The 26,862-nt window shown below is 39.6% G+C and overlaps 7 protein-coding genes and 1 non-coding gene across 9 annotated transcripts; 3 read left to right on the forward strand and 5 right to left on the reverse strand.

The window, feature by feature from the left end:
• Window positions 1–465: 465 nt before the first annotated feature.
• Window positions 466–5,104, forward strand: LOC145695582 (metal transporter CNNM2-like). Of its 2 annotated transcripts, XM_081772569.1 has the most exons (14): window positions 466–702; window positions 748–1,023; window positions 1,081–1,363; window positions 1,571–1,672; window positions 1,847–2,044; window positions 2,088–2,285; window positions 2,769–2,908; window positions 2,956–3,367; window positions 3,411–3,612; window positions 3,731–3,817; window positions 4,124–4,170; window positions 4,218–4,360; window positions 4,402–4,504; window positions 4,721–5,104. In XM_081772569.1, exons 1-14 carry the CDS (start codon window positions 553–555, stop codon window positions 4,741–4,743), a joined length of 2,364 nt encoding a protein of 787 aa, XP_081628695.1. In that variant the 5' UTR covers window positions 466–552; the 3' UTR covers window positions 4,744–5,104. The 2 variants fall into 2 exon arrangements, with proteins under 2 accessions (XP_081628695.1, XP_081628696.1); XM_081772570.1 differs by lacking the exon at window positions 3,731–3,817 and having other exon boundaries at window positions 4,721–5,103.
• A 503-nt stretch (window positions 5,105–5,607) lies between these two features.
• On the forward strand, window positions 5,608–6,038 carry LOC145695596 (protein PBDC1-like). The gene is made up of 2 exons (XM_081772584.1): window positions 5,608–5,795; window positions 5,839–6,038. The coding sequence occupies exons 1-2, from the start codon at window positions 5,706–5,708 to the stop codon at window positions 5,968–5,970; spliced, it is 222 nt and encodes a 73-aa protein (XP_081628710.1). The 5' UTR covers window positions 5,608–5,705; the 3' UTR covers window positions 5,971–6,038.
• Window positions 6,039–6,360: 322 nt separating this feature from the next.
• LOC145712190 (uncharacterized) lies at window positions 6,361–8,621 on the reverse strand. Its single transcript, XM_081789879.1, has 2 exons — window positions 7,009–8,621; window positions 6,361–6,961 (listed from the first exon to the last, which is right to left on the reverse strand). Exons 1-2 carry the CDS (start codon window positions 8,596–8,598, stop codon window positions 6,602–6,604), a joined length of 1,950 nt encoding a protein of 649 aa, XP_081646005.1. The 5' UTR covers window positions 8,599–8,621; the 3' UTR covers window positions 6,361–6,601.
• A 17-nt stretch (window positions 8,622–8,638) lies between these two features.
• Window positions 8,639–9,440, reverse strand: LOC145711857 (uncharacterized). The gene is made up of 4 exons (XM_081789547.1): window positions 9,402–9,440; window positions 9,060–9,335; window positions 8,697–9,018; window positions 8,639–8,652 (listed from the first exon to the last, which is right to left on the reverse strand). The coding sequence occupies exons 1-4, from the start codon at window positions 9,438–9,440 to the stop codon at window positions 8,639–8,641; spliced, it is 651 nt and encodes a 216-aa protein (XP_081645673.1).
• Window positions 9,441–9,664: 224 nt separating this feature from the next.
• LOC145711858 (uncharacterized) lies at window positions 9,665–11,238 on the reverse strand. Its single transcript, XM_081789548.1, has 6 exons — window positions 11,085–11,238; window positions 10,725–11,039; window positions 10,476–10,649; window positions 10,098–10,429; window positions 9,897–10,050; window positions 9,665–9,853 (listed from the first exon to the last, which is right to left on the reverse strand). The coding sequence occupies exons 2-6, from the start codon at window positions 10,908–10,910 to the stop codon at window positions 9,665–9,667; spliced, it is 1,035 nt and encodes a 344-aa protein (XP_081645674.1). The 5' UTR covers window positions 10,911–11,039; window positions 11,085–11,238.
• A 2,584-nt stretch (window positions 11,239–13,822) lies between these two features.
• Window positions 13,823–19,267, forward strand: LOC145711859 (all-trans-retinol 13,14-reductase-like). Its single transcript, XM_081789549.1, has 15 exons — window positions 13,823–13,956; window positions 14,087–14,213; window positions 14,613–14,739; window positions 14,808–14,869; window positions 15,118–15,325; window positions 15,480–15,743; window positions 15,790–15,846; window positions 16,098–16,348; window positions 16,764–16,795; window positions 16,975–17,080; window positions 17,854–17,914; window positions 18,267–18,305; window positions 18,381–18,456; window positions 18,520–18,839; window positions 19,054–19,267. Exons 1-15 carry the CDS (start codon window positions 13,894–13,896, stop codon window positions 19,265–19,267), a joined length of 2,007 nt encoding a protein of 668 aa, XP_081645675.1. The 5' UTR covers window positions 13,823–13,893.
• Window positions 14,248–14,319, reverse strand: TRNAG-UCC (transfer RNA glycine (anticodon UCC)). The gene has a single exon. It is a non-coding gene; the product is annotated as a tRNA-Gly (tRNA).
• An 895-nt stretch (window positions 19,268–20,162) lies between the features above and the next one.
• LOC145711860 (uncharacterized) lies at window positions 20,163–20,812 on the reverse strand. The gene is made up of 4 exons (XM_081789550.1): window positions 20,736–20,812; window positions 20,486–20,694; window positions 20,232–20,445; window positions 20,163–20,181 (listed from the first exon to the last, which is right to left on the reverse strand). Exons 2-4 carry the CDS (start codon window positions 20,637–20,639, stop codon window positions 20,163–20,165), a joined length of 387 nt encoding a protein of 128 aa, XP_081645676.1. The 5' UTR covers window positions 20,640–20,694; window positions 20,736–20,812.
• Window positions 20,813–26,862: the final 6,050 nt, after the last annotated feature.

The following is a 26,862-nucleotide window of genomic DNA, read 5'->3' on the forward strand; positions in this document are numbered from 1 at the left end:
AAAAGGGTGAAAGGTACAAATGTTTCCCTTTGCCCAGCTGTTTTATTCGATGTTTTTGAAGATGAAAATATCCCACTGCGCGGGAGAAATCGCACTCGCATGTGTTATTTCCGGGCACTTCAAAAATTATCGGTTTTTTCGGATTTTTTTTTCGATTTTTTCCCAGAGAAAGAAAATTTTCAAGAGAAACTTACTTTTCTACATTTTCTGTAAGGATGTTCGAAAGACCTATTTCTAGTGGTTAAATTAGACCAAAATAACAATTTTAAAGCGAAATTTCGTGCTTATTAGCTTTGAGGAAAGATATCCAAAGCTTTAGTGACCTATTTACCAATCAAAGACCTGTATTTTTCACGTTAGCCAATCAAAAGCGAGCGAAGTCCTCGAGAAATCAACCTTTCGCCGATAGAAAGCTCATTTTTGAGATTTATGATTTTTGAAAATTTAATCAGTAACGATGATTTTTCTAGAGACAGTCATCGGTGCGTGTTTTGAACTTGATTCGTGAGCTTTCGTTCGTCGGGCGGATCGCAAAAGATTCTTTTTACTTGGATGGTTTTTGCTTGGCCCTCGCTGCTGCTACTACTGCTACTCCAATCGGCAAGCGCACAAGGGGGCCCTTCGGAACTTTATGGTCTAAAATTGGACAACTGGCAAGTTTCTGAAACGAACCTACTTGCGTACCAGGCTGTTGAGGATCAGGTAACAGAAAATATCAATGTAATGAAAAATTCATCCTATTTTTAGATTGCCGGGTCGCTCCCGGTAGCGATCAACGCTGACTCGCGAGTTGTTCTCTTCGGAGAAAATCTAATCGGGCGAAAGTTCGTGCTCACCGAGTACACGGGCAATGAAGGACCGAAATGCAACGATCACGGACACACGAAGAGCGTCGCCGTCAACGCATACACAGAAGAACTCGACGTCGGAGTTATCAACATCAACAACACGGCCTTTGAGGATATTGCAGCTGGAAAGTACTACTTTTGCTTCGCTGATCCAAACGATAATGATGTCTATTTAGTAAGTACCTCTCTTTCAATTTTCGGAAAACGAATTTCTTTTTAACATCTCTTCTAGCACGCTGGAAACAACAGCATCCAAAGCATTCATTTCGTGGAAGTGGACTCGCAAACCTCCATCCTCCCCGTCCCCCTGCAGACCATCTGTATCGGTCTCCTCCTCTGCCTTTCCGGAACGTTCTCCGGCTTGAATCTCGGTCTCATGGCGCTGGACCCGCAGCAGCTCAAGATTCTCACCACTTCGGGATCGCCGGATGAGATCAAGTACGCCAAATCGGTGCTGCCCGTCAGAATTCACGGAAACTTTTTACTCTGCACGTTGCTCCTCGGAAACGTCCTTGGTAAGAAACTAAGATTGCGAAAAGAATTCTATTCTGACCGACAGGAAAGAAAAAAGATCAGAGAATTTCCAAAACGCAAAGATTGGACTTTTTCCAGCAGCCGAAAAATCCCTGAGCAAACTCGGAACCGCTACTCCTATCAATTTCCTGAAGCGATAAGCTTCTGCAAATTTAGTCTTTTGCTGCGTTCTGACGGTATCTATTCAGTAAACAACACGCTGACGATTTTGCTCGATGATCTGACCTCTGGAACGGTGGCGATTGTTGGCGCCACCGCTGGAATCGTCGTTTTTGGTGAAATTATCCCTCAGGAATGTGTTCTTTCTTCCTCTTTTTGAGTTCTTTGCGATAATTTAAATCAAGTCAATAGAGTCGTCCTTCGAGTATATTAAAAATGAAGCTGTGCGTAGCGCGGCTAATTTCCTTTTTCTCGAAGCCGCAAGTGACTTCTCGGTTTCAAAAGTCATCAGAAAGAACACGAAAAGGCTATCTGCTCTCGACACGGGCTCGCTGTGGGATACCATACTCTTCCTCTTACCTACATTTTTATGGCCATTACTGGAATCATCTCTTATCCGCTTGGCAAGATCCTCGACGTCGTTCTCGGCGAAGAAATGGGCGTCAACTACAAGAAGCAAGCCTTCCTCGAACTCATCAAGCAAGGACAAAACGATCTTGAAGGTAGTTTCCTTCTATAGAAAGAAGCTTTAAAACTCCAATTCAGAGGACGAAAAGATTATGATCGAAGGAGCGCTAAAACTGAGCGAAAAGACCGTCCGCGACGTCATGACGCCTATCAACCACGTGTTCACCGTCTGTGAAGACGAGATCATCGACTACGACTTCATGGGACGCGTTTCCGACGCTGGATACTCTCGAATTCCAGTCACAAAGCGCGGCGGAAAGAACTCGGAAATTACTGGTACGTTTTTTCTTTTCTATATTTGCGATATTTTAATCCTCAAATCTTTCTTGTTGTTTTAGGTCCGGAAATCACAGGTTTTCATAGGTGATTCTGTCGACAAGTAAAATAATATACAAATTTTATTGGAATGTTACGGGCCAAGTTTTGTTATTAAATCGGTGAAAATAGACTCATTTTTGGAACTTTTTTTTGTTATAAATTTTTTCAACTTTTTTCTTTGCCAATTTTGTCCAAAAGATACTTATTTTATTCGACAATTTAATTGATCTTTCGCTACTTATTCATATATTCGAAGAAAACTAACGATTTCTTTTGTATTCTTCTTTTCATAATCCGAAAACTCAAACCCGTTTTCGATAAAAACCACCATCGGCCAGCACTAATATAACCGGTACAAAGCAAAGTTTCCAACAAAACTGTTTGTTCGGAATTTGGTGTTTTTCTAGCTTCATTTTTTACAAATTTCTGACGCGTGTTTAGGTCTGCTCTTCCTCAGAGATTTGGTCATGCTCGATCCGGATGACAATACTGTCGTTTCTACTGTCACGAATTTTTACAAGCATCAGCTGATGAGCATCGATCAGGATATGAAGCTCGATGATATGCTCGAAGAATTCAAGGTAAGAAACAGAAAATCAAAAGTTCTGAAGTCCTAAAACAACATCAGAAAAACCACCATCATCTCTCTTTGGTCACAATGCCTATCCAAACTGGAACAGAAACCGACAGCAAGGCCGAACGCGAAACTTGCGGTATCATCACCCTCGAAGACATCATCGAAGAGATCATTTGCGACGAGATCGTTGACGAAACCGACCAGTACCGCGACAATCGCTCCCGAATCCGTAACCACAAACGAGAGAAGACCGAGAATCCCAAGAATTTCTTCCGAAACCACTCTGAAGCTTGCGATCCTTCGTCGAACCCGCAGAATCCTGACAATCTCGAAGAAATTACGCGCGCCCAGATCGCAGCTGTTCTTCGCTTCATGGTCGCCGAAGTCAAGCCTTTCTCCCAAGATGTCATTTCTGAAAACAAACTCAAACTCCTCCTATTTCAACAACATTCCGTCGTTTATGGTAAGATCGTTCTTCGGTTTTAAGAAATAACTTATTTTTTCAGTAAAACGAAGCTCCGAAACAAAACCGCTGCTTGTCCGTGGTCAACCAGTGACCCAGTTCATCGTCATTATCGAAGGAAAGGCCGAAGTGCAACTCGGCGAGGACGAAATGCCGATCGAAGTCGGCCCCTTCCGATGCTTCGGCGTCTCCGCGCTCCTGGACGTCAAACCAACCAATCTTGCCGAAAATGTTCAAATCCAAGGGTGAGCCAAAAACTTTCTTTCTTTTCATTTATTTGATGATTCGGAAAATTTGGAGAAATAATTCGATTTCAACCCTTTTATATTGATTATAAAGCAGGTTATTAATTGTACTTTCAAGAACTTCCCTTGTGGGAAAGGATGTATTAAAAGAAGTAAACCTGAGAAAAAGTGTCACGCTTAAAAATGCTGTGACAGTAACAGAACGGTAATCGGGTGCTAGCTTAGTTTGAATTCTTCTTTTCTTTCTTCATTTCTCTTTTCTTTTTACAGCAGTCCAAGATGCGGCTCCTAATCTTAGAGCATTTGATATTCATTGCTCTGAGATGACTGTAGTTCGTCTTGGAGGCATGCTTCTTACTAGCTTATTGTAAATAGAAGTTTCTCTTTTTTAATTTTACTTCTTCCAGAAAACTAATGTGGTGCAAAGTAGGTATGGGAACGACCTCTTGCTCGTCTCTATATCAACTTTTTATAAACAGTCGTTTCTCAACGTTTTAAAGATATATTTCAGCTCCCAATCCATTCCAAGTGGACTTGCTGGTGAAAGAGAATCAGTCGGTAAGTGTATCCGCGAACTTTTGAAGTGCTGAAATTGAGAATTTCAGATCGATCTGGTACTCCATCTCAGACTGGCGTCATTTCTGACGCTACTGTTCGAATAATCTCCGACGAATTCATCTACGCCCGTGTGACTCGAGCAGAGTACCGCCAAATGCGGAACCAGTTTGAAATCACCAAAGTCCAACAGGTACTCTTCCTTGCTATCTTCTCTCGCTACCTCATCTTTAGCTTTCTGCTTCAATGGAACAACTGCAATCAGCTGGCTTTAGTCCCGAAAATACCTCAGTAACAAACGTCAACGAAACCAGCATGAGTGATTCCAACGTCAAAGGTAAACAATATTAGTTTCACAGTAGAAGTAGAGCCTACTTAAAAGTCTAGTTTTACAATAATTGCAGATTATTTATCGAGATAACTTCTGATCGAGATACAGCCCTGGTAAACATATGCGTTTTTGTAAAAAAAAGTGTTGTATAAAGTCATTCAATCAAACAGTCCTGACTTTATTTCAAACTTCAAAACTGACAGTAACGCTTACTCCTTTCAGAGCCTCTCCTTGGACAAAAGTAGACCCGCCGACTTATCTAACTCAACCGACCACGTGCTCCTTAATCTCTCCTGCATCCAAGTTCATCCTCCCGACTACTCTACTTTTACTATCTCTCCTAGCTTTAGTTTTTATTTATCTAGCTCAGAAATGCTTCAGCTCTCTATCAAACACAAGTTCCTCGCTGGGTATTGTATAAGAGCGAAGCTTTCGCCCTTCTTTGATTTTGTAGAATTCTACTGTAAGAATTATATTTATTTTCCCTTTTCTAAAAATGATATCAACTGTATTAACAAACGACCAGCGTGTAGTAGAGATCGAAAGTGTCTTTTACTGCCCTTTCGAGTAGCTTCTTAGTTTGCTCGGAACTAGAATCAATAAACGAACATCTGAAAACAGAAACAATCATTTCATGTCACATGTAAAAATGTAACATGCCCGTCTCATCGTTTGTTTCTTCCACCATAAAAGAGAAAAAGAAGAAGAAAAATGCTGCTGACTCGAGGAAGAATTCACCTTGTTCTTCTAGTGACTTGGTAAAGAATCACGTATTTCTGTATATAAAGTGTAATCACGAAATTCTTATGAATTATTATATATGAAGAAACATCGTCTTACTTCTTGTTTCCCTTTTCAGACAAAGGTGCTAGCTCGTCATGTGCTCGAATTTCGAGGGAAAAATTAACACGCTCAATGATGATGGAACCGAGTGGCTTCCAAAAGCGTTCCAACAAGCGCAAGTCCACATGAAGCTTCTTCTCTCGCTCGGTCCCTCCAAGATCAAGTTCAGCCCTCTTGACGAGAAGATCTACGAGTCTTTCCGAAACGCCTTTCCTGATTTCGATGTAAGCAACGTCGATGAGGATCTTCAGGAGGAATTGAGATCGGGCGAAAATAAGGAACAGGCTGTCTAAATCAAAACTAAAAATACGCGAGACCTCCATTTCAAAATAGAAATCCTGATAAGGATAAGTGGATAAACTGGATGGACCAGTTCAAAAACGACATTAAAGCTTTTGACAGCAAAAGTTTGCTTCGAAAGAACCCAGAGGGAGACTACTCATCCCAGAATACGGTAGGCAGCTCGGTGCAATCCAGTGGCATGAAAATGTTTTCAGACATTCTGTCTTCGAGCTCAATTTTTGGCCATCGAAATCGCTCGAAACAAAGAAGGCCTCAATCAGAAAATCGCTGATGCTTACAAACGAGCTACCTCTGGCAGATCTGGTGGCTGCTGCAGCCGCTGCTAAAATTATTTTTGAATTTCATGTTCTTTGTCTCAGTTCAACAAAGTTTTTAAAATATCTTTTAATTGACACTGATACAATAAACTAGATATTTGGGAAAATTAGACGCAGTTTATTAAAATGGTCGCAAATGGAGAGTCGCCAGAAAACGTTTCCAGAGAGGGAAACTCAAAAGTATCGAATTGAAGGGTCGTCAGACGGAAGTAGCTTGTTGAGACAAATTCATTAAAGATTCCATAAATTTGGAGGGAAACCACATCTGAAGCGGATTAGTATGCGATCTGCCCAACCATCCATCCGCTGGAGACCCAGCTTCATGAAATTCCACCCGAGCCTGTTCCGGAGTTGCTTTCTTTTGATTGAAAAAATAGTTCAAATATTGAACCCTCTGACAAAATCTACTGTTAGAAAATGGACGCAGTTTATTTAAATCAGCAAGAAAAGAGTCAAAGAATATAACTGTCATTTCCATGGAGCGTACTTCTTTGCTTGTCCATTTCAAGAATCTTCGGAACAACAGGTTGATGCAAATTCGTGAAGTCGGTCGCTCTTGGCAAAGTCGGCACTACAAAACTCTCGGAGAACTTGGAACTGTCGAATGCGGCCCTGTCGTTTTTATCCAATTTGAATTGACTCAGAACTGGCTTTCGGACGGTCTTTCATGGATTTCATATTTTCTAGGGTTGATAGAAGCTAATGAGTACTGATTCAATATCTTCGAAACCCTTGACAAGGCGCTAGAATGAGCTGGAGTAACCGTTGACTTCTTTAAATGAAGGTTGCTATCGATGGCCACTGGAATCGTGGAAACACTTCCTCCTTCATTGCAGTCTTGGTCTCCGTTATTGACGCGCAAAGTAACTATCTTCCGCTTTCCTTTAACTTCTAAGCCGAGTAAATCCGGCTTGAAGGATGGTTTCCCTTCCTTGACCAAATTGAGCGACGCCTCTTTCACCATTTTGTTCACTTCTTCCTGAATCTGCAGAATCGCTTTCTGAAAGTTTTTAAAACAAGTTTTCAACAAAGAAGTGTTTTGATTACATTGAACTCGGTTTTCATTGATTTGCGGCGACCCTCCAAGAGTGTTATTTTTTCCAGCTTTTCGAAGATTTCCGGCGCTTGGGGCAGTTTCTTGAGACGGTCGACCCAATCCACCGCGAATTCAAGACAAGCAGGATCCAGGGCGGTTTCGGCCATTGAGCAAATGCTTATGTTGTCCCCGTCGTGATTTATGTCGTCGACTGGTCCATGATGAAATGAAGATTTTGAGATTTGACGATCGTGAATTTGATGCGCGCTGCTTCTGTTTCGACTATTTTTTCCTAAATTCGCGCAGTTTCCCAAATCGACGCTCGGAAAATTGATGTTGATTTCTGACTTGTTCCTCAAAATGACTGACTGAACTTCTGCTGGATTGGGATCAACCAATGGATCTAATGGCACCGATTTACGCTGATGCTTCTGTTGCATTTGTTCTCTTTTGCTGCTATTTTCTTCGCGTATTAGTTCTTCTTCGGATTTCTGGGGCAATCGCATTCGAGTCAGAGTCGTTTTATCTTTTTCTCGCTGCTCTTGAATGTATTTTACTTCCACCTTGTTTCGTCGCATCGTTCTGTCGACCATTTCTAGCGCTCGTGTTCTCACGTGATCAGCTGCTTCGCAAAATTCTTTTGCGGTTTTTCGCAGCTCCGCGAGAGTCAGCTTCTTTAGTTCCTCCCCGTCGATTGGGCTGAGTTCCACATTTGAATTCGGCAATTCGCAGGTCTCGTTGAGTTTATTGACGAATTCGGCGAAAAAGTTGAAAGCTCTCATTTCTTGCTTGACTCGTTTCACTTGTTCCAATTTCGCAGCTACTGCTCCTATCGGCCGGGATTTGGGCTCAAGTCGTCGGATCGTATCTGAGGCGCTGTTTTGGATGTCAGTTTGTGAAGACATGTTCTGAAGCGAAATGCTATTTGAAGAGAGGTTTTTCTGACTCGGCGAGGCCAGTGCTTGAGCTACTTCGTGGAGCGTTATGTCTACGTCTTCTTTCATATCGCAAAAGTCGTTTATTTCTGATGAAGTGGACTCCACTGTGGAGGCGGTCAAGTTGGGAAGAACACGAAGATCTGACGATGATTTTCCCAGCGAGATGACTTTAGACGGGATGACAGAAATGTCTTCTCTTGAAATTTGCTTGACTAAAGAGCTCTCTATCGCGCCTTTAGAGGTCTTCCCAACGAGTGGATACGGACATGTGATCAGCGAGGGTCCTTTTTCGAGGCTTGTAGGTTTCGCTGGAACGAGTAAGGGAAGCTTTTCGACTTTTGGAGATGTTTCTCGCTCTTCTTCTTTTGTTTCGTCGATTTTTTGATTCTCTTTCTTGAGTTCTGCGATGTAGCTTTCCAAGTTCAAAATCTTGTCTTCTTGCGCTTCCAAAACCAGGTCTCGCGTTTTCAGAATTTCCTTGACTTCTTTTTTGTGGTCTGATTTTACTTTCGCTTCTCGCTTGTCAAAGTCTTTTATTTTTTCGGAAAGCTCTTCTATTCGCTGGTCGAGAAGAAAGATCTTCGCCTGGCGAGTCATTGATTCTGTTAACAGATCGTCGTAGTCTTCCTTTGACTTGGCGATTGTGTTCGTTAATGTCTTCATTTTCTTGCGAATTTTGTTGAGTTTTGTCTTTTTATGGGTTTTAGAATTTTCTTCCTGGGGAAAGAAAGTGCAAATTCCTGGATTAAAAATCACAAAGCCCGTTGCCTGTAGATTTCGATTCTGTGTCTGCTTGACATCTGACTTACTGTTCGAAATGACATTTAGAATATCTGGCGCAAGGCCGTCAAGCCTATCAATGAGCTGTTGAGTTGAGTTGAGCGCATTTTGCAGCCGCTTGAGACCGTTTGCGCTGTCGTACTCGGAGGCAAGATCCATGTCTTCTGATCCAAACTCTTCAGCGGATTGCTCGAGAGCTTGGAGAATTCCTCGAAGGACATGTGTGCGCTTTCGGTCAACGGTTTTGCGCCCCACCACCAGGACTTGCACATCTTCTTGGAAACCACGGCGGAACTCGTCGTTCTGAATAAAAATTAATTCCAGGTCGTTTTTGCCTTAAATACCTTGATGTACTCTTCTACTGCTTCAATATCCGAGGCCCAGTGAAATTTGCAGACTTGCTCAATTTCCGCCTCTTCGCAGAGTTCCATATCTTGCTCGTAGTTCATCAGCGTCGACGAGATCCGCGTCTTGATACTTTGGAGCTGCTCATCCAGCCGCTCTTTGGAACGGCCAAGATAATCAGCATCGAGGATTTGAAAGCCCCGAGCGTCCAAATACTCGTCATTGTGGTTTTGAGGCTCCTTCATTTCTTCCCGGTGATGGGAAACTCGTGGCTCCTGTTTTTAATTTGTTAGTAAAAGCTCGATTGTGGACAAAATATTCGTGATATTCGATTATAATACCTTTGACAATTTTGGCTTGAGAGCCTGCTGCCTATTCATGCTCGTTTTAAACTGACTTCGAAAGTTTTATTTTTTATTTTTGTCAATTTGTTCTAGAGATTCTTCCTGATGTTATCCGAAAAACAACAATCTAATGCATGCGAAAAAGAAGTTTATTTAATGAAATCAGAGTATTTTTAGATGTTAGACGGCAAAAGATAGCCAAAATATCAGAAAAATAAAGAAGTAAGCTAGAAGATTGTATTCTGCAAGTCAGTGATTTTTTAGACGCAGAAATCGGAAGAAACTTCGAAGAGAACGGGGTTCACAGATTCGTCAGTGTATCCAATTACTTCTTGATTAGCCACTTCATCTCCTTCCAAATCTAGTCGTTCAATGGCATTTGGAGCATCTCTGCCAGAAACGACGAAAATTGAATTGCCGGTCATTATTGCTGATGGATACCAGACAGCCTAAGAATAGTTGCTCTTTTTTAAAAGTATTTTTGAAACTTGCATTTTGCAGATTTCCAATTTGATTCCAGGCGTTGTTTTGAAGAAGCCAAATTGCGGACGAAACAAACCAAGCACCATTATCGTATTGTTTTCCTCCAACAAGCAAAAGACTTCCACTTGGCAGCCCCACCAAATCATGACGACTGGCACTCAGACTAAACAGATAGAAAAGAATGAAATTTTCGAATGATTTTTAAAATACCTCGGAAAATCGGTTAGAAACGTCCAGCCAGATGGACCAAGAGTTTCAACCTTATTGGTAGGGTTACCCCAATAGTTCCAATAGCCGACTGTTGTTGGTTGACCCATGTAAAATGCGAGCTGCCCTCCAGGATGTCCAGGAGCCGCGGTTGATTCTCGAGAGACGGTCGTGATTGTGTTGAATTCTTCGCAGTTTCTGTATACGCCATCGTCAGGAAAGCAAATCAATGCAGAATCGCCATCGTCGATCGGAAGTGCAGCCGACATAGCGGCAACCCTGTTGATTAATCGTAGCGACAGTTCGTTCCATTCGCAACCTTGCAATCTCGCAATCTTATTTGTAAAGTCAAATGATTCGAAAGTCAATTAGTTGAAGGACTTTTTGCTTATCTTGTTGTCCACCAAAGATGTAGAACTCGCCCTGGATAAGCGCGTTTGGAGACCATTGGAGGTAGTCATCAGAAGGAGCCGTTATTGCTGCTGCCTTCTTAGTCGATCCGTCGAACGAAATGGAGAATGCGGTGCTCAAGCTTTCGCCCATTACCAAAATGTGCTGAATTAGTTTTACTTCCGTTTTAGATTAAAACGGTTATTATAACGTGGTGTTTAAGAATTTGAGTCAACTAACCGGGCCAACTGATGTTGTCGTGGTTGTAGTTGTAGTCGTTGTTGTAGTCGTCGTTGTAGTTGTTGTTGTGGTCGTGGTTGTGGTTGTGGTTGTAGTTGTCGTTGTAGTTGTAGTTGTAGTTGTAGTTGTAGTATTGGTTATCTGTGAAGGACCAGCGGGCGGCTTGATCTCTCGCTGACCAGACATACAAATTGCATAGTGTCTTTCGTTGCAATCAGAATTTAGGAAAATTCGATCGTGGCTCCACGACGCACAGACTTCAGGCTGACGACGATCAAACCAGTAGGTTTTATCAGGATCGTAGAATGACTCGATCTTAGAAAAAGAAATCAAAAGGAGACCGCTAGAATAAACAATTACAAGTTGGAATTCTTCTTCAAAATATGGGTCGGCGAGCCATCCATTTTCAAGATAACAGTAAGCTGCTGCTTGAGTGAAATCCAAGTCATCTTCAGACGAAAAAATAGTGAGTGGCCGATCACTCAGCTCGGTTAGGAGTGCAAGTTTTTGTAATTTATGCTACTTTGGGTTCATAATTGTTAATAATGACTGCAAGAAATCAGCCACGTGCGATTCATAAATATGAAACCCATGTCAAAGGTCTTCTTGATTTTTTCAAAATCTCCTCATGCTTGCTCGTTTCAACGCAGACATATGACTTTGAATGCGCTCTTGAAACCCCATCTAATCTTTAAAGATGATCTTTCGTCACCTTTCATTTAGGAAAACAGGGGAATTAAAGAACTCTCCCTGAATCCAGTTTTCAATCATCGCCCCAAGAAGCTCGATATTTTCACCCGGAGTTTTCATCTCGTCAAATGCGTGAATCTCGACATATTCAAAAGTAGATCCGCAATCGCCCTCATTTTTGTACAATTGCACGACATTTTTGCTGAGACTATACTTGTTCGCAATCCTTTTTCTCCACTTTGGGGCGATCCGGTATCGAGGATGAACGAGATCCGATACAAAATCGTCAAGATCGCCCCAGAAGTCGAGAAATTGCTGATGCGGAGCGGCGGTCTGCACAAAACCGACCAGAAAACTTACTAAAAGAGCCTCTCTCATTTTGTAGATCTGATTTTATTCCGAAAAACTCCGCTGTTTTATGCTCTTCAAAAGTGCGAACATACAAAAAAGTAAAAAACTATGGTTAATAATTATTATTATTGCCCATAAATATAATTTTCACGATGATAGATAATTTTATTTCAAAGAACTTTCATGTGGGAGAATTTGACCTAGCTCGGCATTACCAAAATGGCACCGGGAGACTATAAATACGCTTAATTAACGCAGAGTTGCAAATCTGGGCGTATTGTTCTGACTCCGTCGGCAAATTGCCCGTGTGAAAAATGTACCATTAGCTAAAGTGCTTATTATTATGCTAAAAAAATTTGAAAAGTCCCTTTCGACCGTGCCTTATTTATTGTAATAGGGCTGATCGAGGAGGAGAATCAAATTTTAGACAGAACGCAGAAATCATGGAAGAATCTGTATTCACGCAAATGATCAATTATTCTACGAAATTAACCGATTTGGGTCGACGATTTGCTGTTATTTTATAATTCATCGAGGAAGTTCCATGAAGTCAAATTTGAACAGGTTCATCGAGTTTTACTAAGAAACCTTTGTTCCAGTTTGGTTGCTGCCATATGACGCTTAATCTTTAGTGAACTCTTTCCAAAGCCTACTTTTACGTACGTGGAGAGGAATAAGATTAAGGATAGTAGCTTTGGTTCAAGGCCATTGGAGTTTTCTGAGAATCTCTTGCTAAGATTATTGTCAGAAAGAAGACAAATAATCATGATAATGATTTGAGTCTAAAAGTGAGTTCAAAGTCATTCCTTTGCGTTTAATATTTTTGAATGCAACCTCGTTTATTGCGACTAATTCGCAAGCACAGTGAAAAACAGTTGGTTTTACTTCTGTAAGATAAAGATAGTCTTAAACTTTGAGTCAAGATACTATCTATTGGACGATATATACTCCTCAGCCTTATTTTAACGTCTAGGTTCCTAGACATTGACGTTTTAGAGGCTCTAGTAACGATGAGGGACCTTTCCCCGGAACTTTTTCCATCGAGGCGTCTTTTTTGTACGTCATGAAAAATTTACAGTGCGCCTCACCCCACCAGTTCCAAGATTTGAGCGTTGCGCCCTCGGATTAATTTTTTAATGATTTCAAAGTATAAAAACGAACTCGAGGAGATTCCAATAAAAACAATTTGCTTTACTCAGCAAAATAAAAAAAAAACAGAAATGAAACTTTCAAAAAGTCTCGTGTTTCTTTTTTCCGGCTCTTTCGGCGACCTTTACTACCAAAACCGACTTGGAAACTCGTTAACATCCCATAATCGGGAACGCAGCGACATTTCCATCCGGGATGAGCCAGAGCAGCTGACGCCCGAGGAAGAGCTTTTGGAAAAGATCTTCAACTACAACAATCAATACCGATCTCAGTTCGAAAACTTCGAAAGAACAAGGGCCTGGAAACCAACGATGAAGATGGGCAACCGCGATTTGAGACGAACAATGAAGACGAACTTCAGAAAATACCTTAGAAACTAAGATTCTTTCTGCAAGAAACACCCTTTGAAAGCCATTTCATGCTCTCAACAAAATAAAAATTTGAAAAAAATAAGCCGTTTATCTTTCTTATATTCAAATGAAAAACATTCTGTAAGACATCCAACCTGATTGAAAATCTGCGCGATCTCTGCAAACAAGGAAGAGAAATTTTAAGTTAGTACATTGGTTAGGGTTAGGGTTAGAGTAAGGTTTCAATAGCCATACTTCTTTATAGGGTTAGGGTTACGGTTACAGTTAGTACCTTGTTGGTAGCTTAAAACTAACCCTAACCCTGAATCCTACTCTCGATGGTAAAACGTATTGAAGAAGCCCATGTCTTCCAGTAGAAAGTGTCCTCCAGAAAGAGAACGCCTCTAGCAGAAGCAATTTGAAAGAAGGAACATCCAGAATAAGAGAAAAAAAAAACGATGAATTCTGAAAAAACTCGGCAACGAGGTCAAGTTGACGTCGCTCATAAAATCAATATTTGACGCCAACTCCCTCATTTGTTACTTATTTCGTAGCTTTTTTTCTGTTTTGAAAGAGATGGAAGTCGTAAACGCCTAATTATTTTTGCTTATTTTCAGTCGATTTCGAAAATGGGTTTTTACGATTTTGTGGCGGCGGCGGGAAAGTCCTCCATTGCGATTTATGCGAAACAGGTTGAGCGGTTGTTTTTCAGTTCTAAAAAAAATTTTCTGCAGGCGGTACATTCGTGCTCTCGTAATCTAAACAGTTCTACGTTTTTGGAGAGCTCTGAGTCCGTTTACACAAAATCAACCTTCTCGTTAGGTCGGTGGACCAGTTGGGGCTTGGATCGTCAACAATCCGAAAACGGCCACTGCTACTGGAGTCACTGTAATTGGAGGCTACCTGTTTTACTATTTTACTCACCAGAAGTATCCTGCGCCTTGGTTAGACAGGAAAAAAGGTCGAAATTTGTGTCAAAAGATTGCGATGGCCGGGAATCGAACCCGGATCTAATGCTTGGAAGGCATCAATGCTGACCATTACACCACCAACGCTTGCTCTTGATTTTCACTTCAAGCGTTATTCATCCATACTGTATGGACTATACTTGACTGTGGAAGAACCACCGCTCTCGTTGTATAGAATATTTCGGAAAAACCATAAATATCTAGTTTGAAATATAAATTTGAATTTTTTTTTCGAAACAGTGACTCGAGAAATAGAAAAATTGACTTACACCCATGGGCCATGGCAAAATCAGGGGTCTAAATTCGCAGTGCGAATTCGCTTTATTGCGAAGCGATGCGAAGCGAAGCGAATTCGCTTTCGCTTCAATTATTGACCTAAAACAGACGAAAACTCAAATCTGGACTCAGCAAGAAGCAACTACTAGAAGATGAGTTGACAGCGGAAAAAGTGGAGAAGGAAGAGTGGGATGTAATTATTATTGGTTCCGGTGGTTGCGGCCTTACGACAGGAGCGGGCTGCGAGAAACCGAAATGTGGTCAAAGACAAAAGACTTTTAATTTAGCAGCTCACCTAAAGGAAACCTTTTGGCGAGGAGTGGATTGAAGGTGCTCATTTTGGAAAAGCACTATGTTGCAGGTAAAGACAAATTTAACTCCCTTTCCCAATTTTTCGTCAGTATTAATTTCCTCAAAGCTGTCATGAGTTTTCCAGAGATTTAGATGCTCCAAGATCTTCTTTTTCCCAGACGCATTTGGCTTTTTTGGCATGGCATTTTTGTTTATAGGAAGGAAGAGTCGCCGCACGGGTTAATTTCCGTCTCATATTTCGTTCCTAACCTTTCAACTCAGGCATTGCTTGAAGCAAAGCTTCACGGAATCGTTTAGGCGGATGCACCCACACCTGGGAGAAGGATGGCCGCGAGTTTGATACGGGCGTACATTATCTTGGAAACTCGGCTAAAGACCTCTCCGCCACGACAGGAGCAATGTTTGACTTCATGAGCGATGGAAATCTGAAGTGGAGCGAGCTGGATGATAATTTCGATACTGTAGTGCTCAATGGCGAAGATGGGGAGCAGGACCGATTCAAATTTATCAGGAAAAAGGGACACCATAAATTTATTTTTCGATTTTTTCTATAAATAATTAAAGTAAGCGTTTTACACTGAGATAACTTTAAGATGACTACGATCGGACATGTTACGAAGCTCTTATAATTTCCGTAATTTTAATTATGATGACGCTAGAAAGTTAATATCCCCTTCAAAAAGAGAATCAAAAACGATTCATGACAACACAAAAGCATCTCTTCTCGAAAAATTTCCTGAAGAAGCTGAAAACATCGAAAAATTCTTCTCCGATTTGAAAGCTTTCAAGAAATCAGGCCTTTACCTTGGTCTCTACAAAATCCTCCCACTTTGGTTTTTGAAGCCTCTTATTGCCTTGGGCCTGCACAACCGTCTTTTCGACAACAAAGCTTTTACTACTACAGTGAAGGACTACCTGGACAGGTGAGTAGACAGCTTCCCATTGTGTATAAAAATATTGTAATTGAAGCATCACTTCGAATAAAAAGCTCCAGTGCATCCTCAACTACTGCTTCGGCGACTACGGGTAAGCCTCGCTGCTCTTGAAACTCACTTGGACGTTTATTAACACAGAAATTCAACCAAAAACAGACAGAAATATTTTAAAACTCACTTTACTACCAGTTAACCCGGCTTCAATTTTAAATCTTAAAAATCTAAAAAAAACTTCTCAAATTTTGATTGACCAAAAATGATTTTCAAGCAATCTTATTGGCTCTTTTAAAAAGTCATCTAAAAAGTTCAGTTTCTTCCTTTTTTGCCCTAATTTTCTTCCAGTACGCAGCCACGTAAGGCGCCGCTGTTTATCGGACTTGCTCTTATCGATCATTTCCGCAAGGGCGGCGTGTTCCCAATTGGCGGCTCATCAAAGCTGACTATGGACCTGGCTGAGCCGATTGCTGCGCGCGGCGGAAAGATTCTCGTCCGCGCTAATGTTCTCCAAATCAACGAAGAGCGCGGAAATGTTACCGGAGTTACAGTCCTTCCAACAGGCGCCAAGAGCGGTGGAAAACCGTTCTTCATCCCAGGTCTGGAGGATAAACACTTTAATAACACTCCCCTTAAATCCTTTGCTTTGGAAACTGACCAGCGCACGTTTCTACCTATGAGGACACATGTTACATGTAAGCCCGCATACTTTTTATCATTCGAAAAATGCAAAAAGCATGTGAGAAATTATGCGAAAGAGGGGCCAAAGCAATTTATCTGATAAAACTTAAGTTCAACAAAACTGTATTGGCTCTGAATTTTTTCGGATCATTTTCAAAATACAGTCATTTTTGACGTCAAAATCATGTGGCTGATTTTAAAAGAGTGGAATTCAGAATTCTTTGACGCAAAAGAGTTTTTAATCCAAAAACGAATCATGAGTTTAAGGGTTAGTTTTAGCTTATTTCTATTTTTGGCGATTTTGAAATAGGAAAAGGTTATCCTCCTAAAAAGCCAAAAAAGTCGTCTCGACCGCTTCCGTTTGGGCAGGGCTTTATGATGATGCACATCTTTATTTTTCAATTTTTAATCCTAGCTGGAAATAGAGGAAAATGAAGCTTGAAAATTGAAAAATAACTGGTGGCTTGGGTGCGCGCAAAAAACGTGCGCTGTAATTAAATAATTGTACTTTTTCAAAAATCAAATCAGCAAGCCATATGCTCAGTTCACCAACATGATGATCGCAAACGAGAAGCTGAGGCTCCAAATTGATCACCTGACGCCGGGACTAGGTGCCATGTACATTTTCTTTGGCATGGACAAAGCTGTAGGTACGCTCAAAATAAAAATCACGTTTCTTCAGCACCTGGTTTGGAAAATGATATTACAATTAATTGCACTCAATTACATACCCTAAATTGTTAATTTTGAGAGATTTCTGTTTTTGATGAGAAAGCTATCTATATTTGAGTCAGCCTGGAAATAAGCTGCCAAATAAGGGGTCCCTAATTTAATCGACAAATATTTCTCGGGGTCCTCCATTTTAACGGGTTTGAAATTTCTCAAGAAGAGCAGTAAACCCGTTAAAATGGAGGCGTCCGAGAAATATTTGCCCGTTAAATTAGGGACCCCGATTTTGGCATGAATGGACAATGAGTGAGTTATTCCAGGATAACATCGCGTCTTGTCACTTTCCGCGAATCTCATCAAAAGGGTTGTTTTCTCCTTGTCTTCCGTTTTTCTCCAGTTGCCAAGTGGCTTCACTTTATCGCCAAAACGTGAAACGCGGCAGCTGGAAAGGAGCAAGTCTACATTTTCCGATAATTATGCAACAGATCATTCTAATTCTGAATCTGACGCCCCAAAACCGTTTGTCGTCAAAATCGCTTCTTTTCTTATCACTTGTCTCCAGATTTTTCCAGTTCTTATCGCTCCCAGCACCAAATACTACCCAAATGTTCTGAACAAATTTCGCCAGTTTTACTTTTATCAATCTTGTTTGATGAGTTGGAAACACAAAAAAATCCAAAGATTGACAGAGTAAAATTTCGATTTCGAGTCATCCCCCTTCTGACGTAATTTTTTACTGAAGTACGGTTATTAGGTGATCTTCCGAAGCGAAACTGGTGGTGCTACAATACCAAGGAATATGATTTCGACAAGACAGGACTGGGATTATGATTATTTTTATTAAGAAAATTTTTTATTAAATAATAAATTGCAATTGCAGAATATATTTTTTTTGAGGAGTAAAAGTCGAGAGACCATAAGACTCGTGAAAAACATATTTTTAAATATTTATTTTGATATCTTTATGTTGACATAACTCAAATAGGTTAGAAAAATGGTTTAGGGCCAAAATAGGTGAATTTCTACAAATTAAAGACTATCATCAATATTTGATGACTGAAAAACCGGAAAATTCTAGGCCCCTATCATGCGTGGAAGATGATTGAAAATGTTTATGCAAGTCAAGATCGCTAGTTAGTGCTTATTTAATCGAATCTAATCCCCTCAAGTCGATGAATTCATGTCTTTAGAAACCGCCGACTTCCTAGCCAGGGTTCAAACACCAAGATTCTTGAATCAAAGTTATTAAATTTCAACCTTTCAATTTTGAACCCTGGTGAAAGAGGGAAAATCCCCGCTGCTCTTCATTTCATTTCCGAGTATGAAGGACCCCACGTATAAGCAACGCAACCCCTCGAAAGGAAAGCGTTTAGAACCCAGGATTTTTCTTTCCTACAGTTATTCTTTAAAAAACGCTGAAAAAGGGCCAACGGGAGTAATAATCACCCTCGCCAACTGGCGCTGGTTCGAAGAGCTCCAGCCAGAGCACGAAAAACGATGGGGCGAGACGGAAAAGAAGAAACGAATGAAACGACCGGAAGAATACAGCGCGATCAAAGAGCGACTCGGTCGAAAGATCGTTGAAGAAGCGGCCGAGTTTTTGAAACCTGAGGGGATTGATTTCTTCGATCACGTGGACTACATTAATGTTGGGACGCCCTTAACGCACAAGCACTATTTGAACTGTCCGGAAGGGTCGATTTATTCGGCTGATCATGATTTAACAAGGAAGGTTATAAAGTTCAATCCTATATATTTTTTAAGTTAAAAGGAATATCATCAAAGCCTTTCCATATTAAAAAGAAAAAAATTATTTCAAGTGAATATTCATTTCGAACAACTAACGTTTAATTTTACCAATAATCTCAATCTGAAATAATCCGATTTGTTTTGATCAGGCCTTTATTTATGGTTTTTTTGAATCGCGGGAAAATGAAAAATAACTCAACAAAAGATACCTTCCGGAGAATCTGATCAAATCGCGTCCGGAGACTCCAATCCGAGGGCTTACTCAAGGCGGTCAAGATATTCTATCCTGTGGCGTGGGGACAGTGGTGACTACCGGTTTACTCGCGGCAGGACACGTTACTGGCAGAAAATTACTCCTCGAAGCAGAAGGATTACGCCAGGCCAAGAAAATTACTGTTGATGCTCTTCCGCAAATTTGAATAAAAAGAAATCAAACCCACTAAAAAATCGCTTTATTAAAACTCCGACCAGAAAGTTTCCGAACGAACAAGAGTAGATCTTCCTGCCGAGGCTCTTCCCACAGGGCGGATCGTACATCGCCGCAGGATATTTCTCCGGCGAGTTGGTTTTCCAGATGTCAGTCTGTAAAAACCTTCGAGGCAATTTGTCAATACAGTCTCTTTTAATGACCTTACTGTAAACCCAAGCAGTAGAGCACCAGCAAACGACTTGAAAGTACATTATTCTTAGTCGACAATCGGACTTTTCAAAATCTGCCGCGAAGGGGTTGATTTTCAGCGCTAGAAATTCATCTTTCTCTTTCAACAAAAGCTGACGCTGATACCTAGGCCTATTAAAATTGATAAAGAAATAATAAACATTGCCAAGTGAAGTTTATTTCCGCCTGTTTCATATTTTTGAATATCTTCCGGTCGACTTAACATTTCGAGATAATTATTAATTGCCCTTGAAAGATACTACCTGTTGAAATGACTTAATTTATTGGAAAGAATGCTTCTTCTGGGAACACTTCTGAAGCCATCTAAAGTGGCTACTGATATTCTGCTCTGATCCATATCAAAAATGGAACTTATTCAACAACTCCGCTTGCGCTTTTTCCTTCGTAACTCGATTAAAAACGATTTTGTCTAACATGAAGAACAAAGAAATGACAATTTCGTTCATCAAAATAGCTTGTTTATTTGATTTGTGAAAAATATTTTTCTACAAGAAGGACATTTCAATTCTTTCATCTTTGAGAGACACTCAAAGCAATATTGATGACCACAAGGAAGTGCAGATCTTCGGTGTTTTTCTTCGTTGTAATCATGGTAGCAAATTTGACACATATTGTCCGGATTCCAGTCATCAGTCTTAGATTCTGCAGAACGCTCTGAAGATTTTTTTTTATATTTGGTAAGCGTTAAGAAAACGCCACCTAACTGAATATTCATTATAGATCGGTCGAATGATTTTTCAAACAGGTAAACAAGGCGCTGCTCAAGAAAACATTTCGATTCAAACCACTTTTTTAAATTTTTCGAAGCGGCATTTCTTTTACCATTCGGAGCAGAATTAAATCTCTTTTCAGCCATTCTATATGCACAAAGAGCCTGATCGTAGATCATTTGTACATATTTGAAAACATCGTAGCAATCTTAATTTCGTTAAGAATACCTGTCCAAATGAAAGCTTACCTGAGTCCGGAGTCCATTTTGCTGCTTCTTTGCAGCATTTTCCAAGCCAAAAATTTTTGAATGAATTGACCGCCTTGCATTTTTGAATAGGACATTTGAATTTTGCATCAGTATTTTTAAAACGTAGTTTTGGCATTGGGTCTTTTATGTGCATAGAGCACGATTCGCAATAAACTTGATTTTTGAAAGCTACGCTTCTCTCTTGACCGCTTAAAAATTGTCAAAAAGATATAAAGGGTTGATTTTATACCACTTGCAAATACAACATTTTCCATGTTTACCCTTACTATGGAAGAATTTTTCGCCGATTTTCAAAAGATGGCGAGGCATTTCTCTTCGGTGAATTAAAAATGAAAGAATAAAGACGATGAAGGATGGGATGATTCAGACAGAAAATTGACGGATTGCCGCTTTTTATACTTAAACACGCGTGAGAAGACAAAATATTTGACAATTTCAAGGGCGTCTCAGAAGAAATTACCCAACCATTGACAATCCAACGTGATCTTCTTGAGTAGTCAGCTCTTTCTTCTTGGCGTTAGTTTTGGCAAGCGGTGAGTAGCTTCGTCCGGTAAGCGTGCGGGTGTGATGTAATCGAGCCTAAGAAGTCTGCTTATGCGGAATAATCGCCAGCCATCCGATCGAGGAGGACTTTTAGAAGCTTTCGTAACGCTAATTGAACCATATTCCGGACAAATAGAATTCCACGCGGCCATATTTTCGTCGTCACTTCAGAATTTCGCCTTGTAAAAGACGGCGAATCTCCAAAAGAAGAACTGATTGATTTGCAAGATCTTCCTTTTGAGGAGCATCCGGAAAACTTTTTAATAATTTTACGTCATCGCGAAAAAGGGAAGAAGAGCCAAGTGGTTCTAGCGACGGCGATCATACAAGTGCGCTAACCAAGCGAGGGAGAAACTGATACGGGAAAGGTGCGAGCAGGGATTAGAAAGATACTGCACAACCGAGTTGGACGAGGAACGTCCCTGATTCAGTTTCATTGACTCAAGCCAACTTTTTTTTTTCTAATGGATGAGCTTTGGGAAAGAAAGAGGGTAGAAATGAACTCTGCTTATTCTTAGAAGCACTCATTTTTCTATGGATATTAACTTTGGGATACCCATATTCATTGAGAAAAGAAACTTCGAGATTTGAAATATGATGAGTAAGGGTATCCCAAGGTCAGTTCGACGAGAAAAATTTGAGTATGTTTTCCGGTTCAATTTTGATCCGAAAAATGTTCTTGCTTTCGGATTTTCGTTCAGAAATGAGGAAAAAGGATTGATTTGCATTTTCTTAATTGAGTTAATATTTGATGACTCATTCCTTCAAAATCACCGCCGATTCTTCTCGAAATCAAAAGCTCCCTCTGTCGCCATCTAGATCTAGCGCAAACGCGCGCGCGTGCATGCACAAGCCGCGGCGCTCGCGAGCTATCCTGAGCCTTCACGAGTCCTCGCTGTCTCTCGCGCGCATCCTCTCCACCGCCGGATTCTCTTTGATGATGCGAGTATACCCAAGCTAAATTCAAATCCAAAATACACAAAATTTCAATTTTTCATTTCTAAGCAATCGAGAAAGATTCCAAGAGATTTAATTATTAAAAGAAGACAACTGTGCAAAACTTATTTGTAAGTAAAAATGCCAGAGAAAAAAGGGGGCTTTTTGTTTGTTATTTTTGAAAATCTTGAAGATCAGATTTGCGGCTATATCTCGCATAATTATTTTTCCCAGAAATATATTTTATATTTGGCTTTTTACAGCAATTTTTCATCAATAATCCCATTATTTTTACTTGAATAAAAATAACGATAAATTTTTTTGCGCCATTTTTTAGTGAAAATTGGAATAAAATTAAAAAATATATGTTTTAATAAAAAATTTAAATATTTTTTGATAATTTGAAAAAAAAATCTTTTTGATTGAATAAAAATATCATTAAAATTATATTTTTAATCAATAATCTTAAACTAAGGGTAAATACGGAATTATATAATGAAAAATGAAAAAAGTTCGACAATCGACTTCCGGCTTTGTTTAGAAATTCTCAGCGATATACGTTTAAAACAGTTTCCTGACAGCTAATTCCGTCAGAAGGGTATCAACTCGGCTTGATCCATCCACACCTAGAAAAAGGAATTATCAAAAAAATGGTCAATATTACGATCCCCCTAACCAACCGGTAATGCAGAGACACACGAAACTATTGTGATCTAAAATAGATCAATAAAAAGCTCCTTTCGCTAAAAAACGAAAAATATTTTGGAAACGCGAACGAAAAATACGAAAATACGCCGAAATGTAGTTTTTTTCTGAACTGATTTGAATCCAAAATACGAAAAAAACGTCGATTTATAATTGATTTTTCTTCAATAATTGAGCCACGGTATCCTATCTAAAACCATCGAAATTTTGGGCGGGTCCGTCAAAAAATTTTCACGCTAAAATCGGATCAAACGTGCTGGATGTCTCTTTCTGAGCTTCTAGCGCTGGTGACTTTCGAATTCAAAATCCCATTTGAAATTTCGCATCACAACAATCTGACATATCGTGAGAGAGAGAATTACGCAAAAGCGTAAAAATCCAATGTGAAATGCGCGCTCAAGAGAGCAAAAAAATTTCAAGCGCAGCCCAAAAGTCGCCGCTGATTTGGCGGATCAGTTCTAAAAGCGGTCGACACGGAAAATTGACAAACCAGAGTTTTTCGAGTTTTTTCTTTCGTGCACTCTATGTACTCGGAAAATAAGATAATTAGAATGGTTGAACTCATTTTCTTCGTACAACTAGCGAATATAGATGTAGAAATTTTGGCGCAGTTTTGACTAGGATTATGAATTGAAGCCGCGAGCAGTTATTTTATGATTGTACTACTGTAACAATCGAATATTATTGAAGATAAGAGCTAGAAATGATACAAAAACCTTCCTCACGGGAAAATACTCCTGGGAGGGCCCTTTCAACGAGTTTGTTGTTCGTCCAGAGAGTCCTCAAGTTAACGGTTTTTAGTTATAATATTTTTGAAAGGTAACAGTTAAAGTAATCCGTTGAAATCGAGGTCTTTCAGAAGTATTTTGCTGGGAAACCCCTTTAAAAATTATTTTCTTTGTGGAACTAAAATGGTTAATTTTTCCGGACATCTTCGTCCTTTTCAGTAATGAAATCTGATAATTTTTAAGCAGCAATTAGACAGCGTTTGAGGTTAACTCTTAAGCTCGTCAAAAATCGTTCGAAATATTCGCTGCGAAAATAAACCGTCTGCGCAAAGACATAAACAGTATGATCGCGCGCGTAAATCTGATACAAATATATTTTCGGTGCTCGTGTACCAAAAGACGGACTCTTGCATTTTCCACTTTAGCCTTCTCTTTTTGTTCGTTTCGCCGTTAGGGGTGAAAATATTCCGAAAACTGCTCAAATGCTCTTGAATGCAAATTTCGCGATAATACTAACTTTCACGTCAAAAGAAGTACTGTAGATAAATACTGTTTTCTGGAAAGCTTTTGGATGAGACAGCTTTGGTCCAAAATATTTGAAAGATGATTCTCTCTCGATACGATATTAAAGAAGAAGACATCCTTTTCTAGCAGATTTTCTTGGAATTTTTTCTTTATATTTTGTAATGTTGAATCCCTTATTTTTTCTCAAACGATAATTTCGACCGAGATCCATAAACATCACCTTTGTTTAATTATTTGTCAAGTTGACCAAAGAAGACTTATTGACAATAAGTTATTGTCCAGAAAACTCGACAAGCCGCTTGCGGCTTCGAGGAAGAATATCATAGCCGCTTTTGCGCGGCTTTCTCATTCATCTAACTCAAATTCGCAAGAGGCATCTCGATATTTGTTGATTAGTGTTGAATTGCCAATGCATTAATTTTGAATTCAACTTGCAAATACAATTTTGTAATTTCTTTAATAAATATCCAAAAATGACCGTCTTCTTGGCTCGAATAAAATGTCCGCACTGGAGCGTAATGCGGTGAGAACTAAGGTGATGATGCAACTACATGACCGCACGTGGTCACACTGTGCATCCGGTTCTAAATGGCAAAGTGGTCTTGGCTAAATTTAATTTCGTTAATTTTTGGTTTATTTAGAAATGCAAATATTCGTCTTTTTCGCAATAAATTTACCAGCAGCATACTGTTTTATTTTGAGTTTAACATTTCGATTATGAAATAAACGAGATCTTTATTTGTCGAAAAAAAGGGAAGACACTTTCAAAAGCAAGCCCGTTTTGTTTTCTTATTGAATTTATTGTCTTAGCCGCGAGTTTCAAGTTCTATCGAGTTTTAAGCCCAGTGAGTGGCGGATTAGCGATTGCGCCGCCTTTAGTAGAACTTTGAGTAATTTCTCATTTACAGTTTTGTCAATAAAGCAAACAGAAAAGCAAGATTTTTAGAAGATTAAAAAAAGAACACTTTTTTCAAAAGGGTAGATAGCAGCGTAAAAAAGGGGATCTTATCAGTTCTCAAAAATACTCTCTCTTCTAAAAATTGATCCACTTAAAATTCGGCGAGCACGGGTTGATAACCTTAACTCCAGGAAAAGGAGAAAAAAAGGAACATAACTTTAAACCGGATCAGGATTTTTGATCTTGTCGGACAACGAGTTTCTAATTTGCTGAGTCGAGCTTCCAACTAATCTTTTCTTTTTTGGAGTTGACTGAATGACAATTATTATGAATGTAGATTTCTTCGGCCAAGATCGGATATGGTTAGGGTTGCGACGACAATGTATTTTCTGATGTCGATGATAAGATTTCTCATCAAGGGTTAGGGTTAGGGTTAGGCTTTAAGTTGATAGTGTCTGGAAGACATTACTATTGCTTGTAAAGGATTGTTAACCCACTATCGCATATTAGGCTTAAAATTGCTCATTTTTAACAAAAATTGATTTTCGAGGTTCTGATTGGCCAAAATCCCCTTATTATTTTGATGGCTGAGAATCGGCAATCTTGGGTCGATCTTCAGAAAGTCGATTGATAATTTTGGATCTGGATTTTCGACATAACCCTAACCCTAACCCTGACCCCAAAAATCATCGTTCTAGGAATATTATTTTAAAAGGCTCAATTAAAAACAACTTTATCTCATTTTCGCTATTCAACTGCTATCGCTTATCAGGAAATGTTATTTTTATTTTCGTTCAAAACAACGAAAGATAGATTTTTGAAGCGATTAAATCGTGACAAGGAGCCACGATCAGGGCCCGCTTTGTGTCCAAATGTTTTGCAGCGCCAGAAATATTTAATTTTCAAAAAAGGGATGAATTTGCATTTCGATGCATTTTTCGGCGCGGATTTTTTCTTCCGGGGATTTAAGGAGAATATTTTGTTTAGAAAGGCAGAAATTAATAGACGGCAGACTTATGGTGTATTTGCTCGATAGAGGGCGCAATTTTCGAAAATTCTTTCTCCTGATTGGTTGTTCAGACAATTATCTTTTCTGTAAAAAAGAGGGATTATAAGACCAAAATTTTAAGGTGCGATATTTTTGAGAAGATCTCTTAGATTGATTTTTTTTATCGATAGAGGGCGCAATAATGAAATTTACTGTTTTCTGATTGGTTCGTCAAAAAATGTTCTTTTTTGTTGAAAAAAAAATTATTAGACCGTACCAAGTTCTTGATGCTCTGAAAAAACGCTCTGCTCTTGATTCTTCTTCGATTTTTTCTTCGGAAAAAGGGATGATCTTGACCGGATCTAAGGAAGAAGACGTAGCTTTGGATTTCTGAACGCGTTTGATCCGTTTAATTCGCGCGAGAAGAGCGTGGATTTTCAACCGCCTTAATTTAGAGCTCAGTAACGTTTTCGAAAAGGATCAATGTCCGTGGCTCGTTCTTTTTTTGAACACTAAACGAGATCACGAGGCTTACTAACGATTGAGCTCTAAAAATGGCAAAATGGACAAAAATGGCTTGTTGAGACAATGCTTGATACTGTTGCCTCTGTAGCTTAGCCCGCTTATACAGTCGTTTTGGACTTTAGGAGCGTTATTGCCGGTATAAATAAGGGCTAATTGAATCAATCGATAATTTTAACAGTTCTTATTGATATCTAATTGTCCAAAACATCTGATGTCTACATCGTCCAATCAGAACAGCAGGATGAAAGATTTGTCCAAGTTCTATTAGACCAGCCTAGAAATGACCGAGTTATTTCCTCTTTCTCATGAATTTCAACAGTTCTTTTACTTTATTTTATAAATAATAGTCGATTAATCTTTCGGTTGACACTCCCGTTGTCGATTCCATTTCCAATGTAAGAAAATTAATAGTTTAATAACCTCCTGTTTGAAAGATTGGTCGTCGTAGGAACAAAGCTATTTCCCCAAAAACACCATCTGCTCTCCATTTTTCGCCAATTCAGCTAAA

Source organism: Oikopleura dioica, chromosome 1 (genome assembly GCF_907165135.1).
Source record: "Oikopleura dioica chromosome 1, OKI2018_I68_1.0, whole genome shotgun sequence".
In the NCBI taxonomy this organism is placed as follows: domain Eukaryota; kingdom Metazoa; phylum Chordata; class Appendicularia; order Copelata; family Oikopleuridae; genus Oikopleura; species Oikopleura dioica.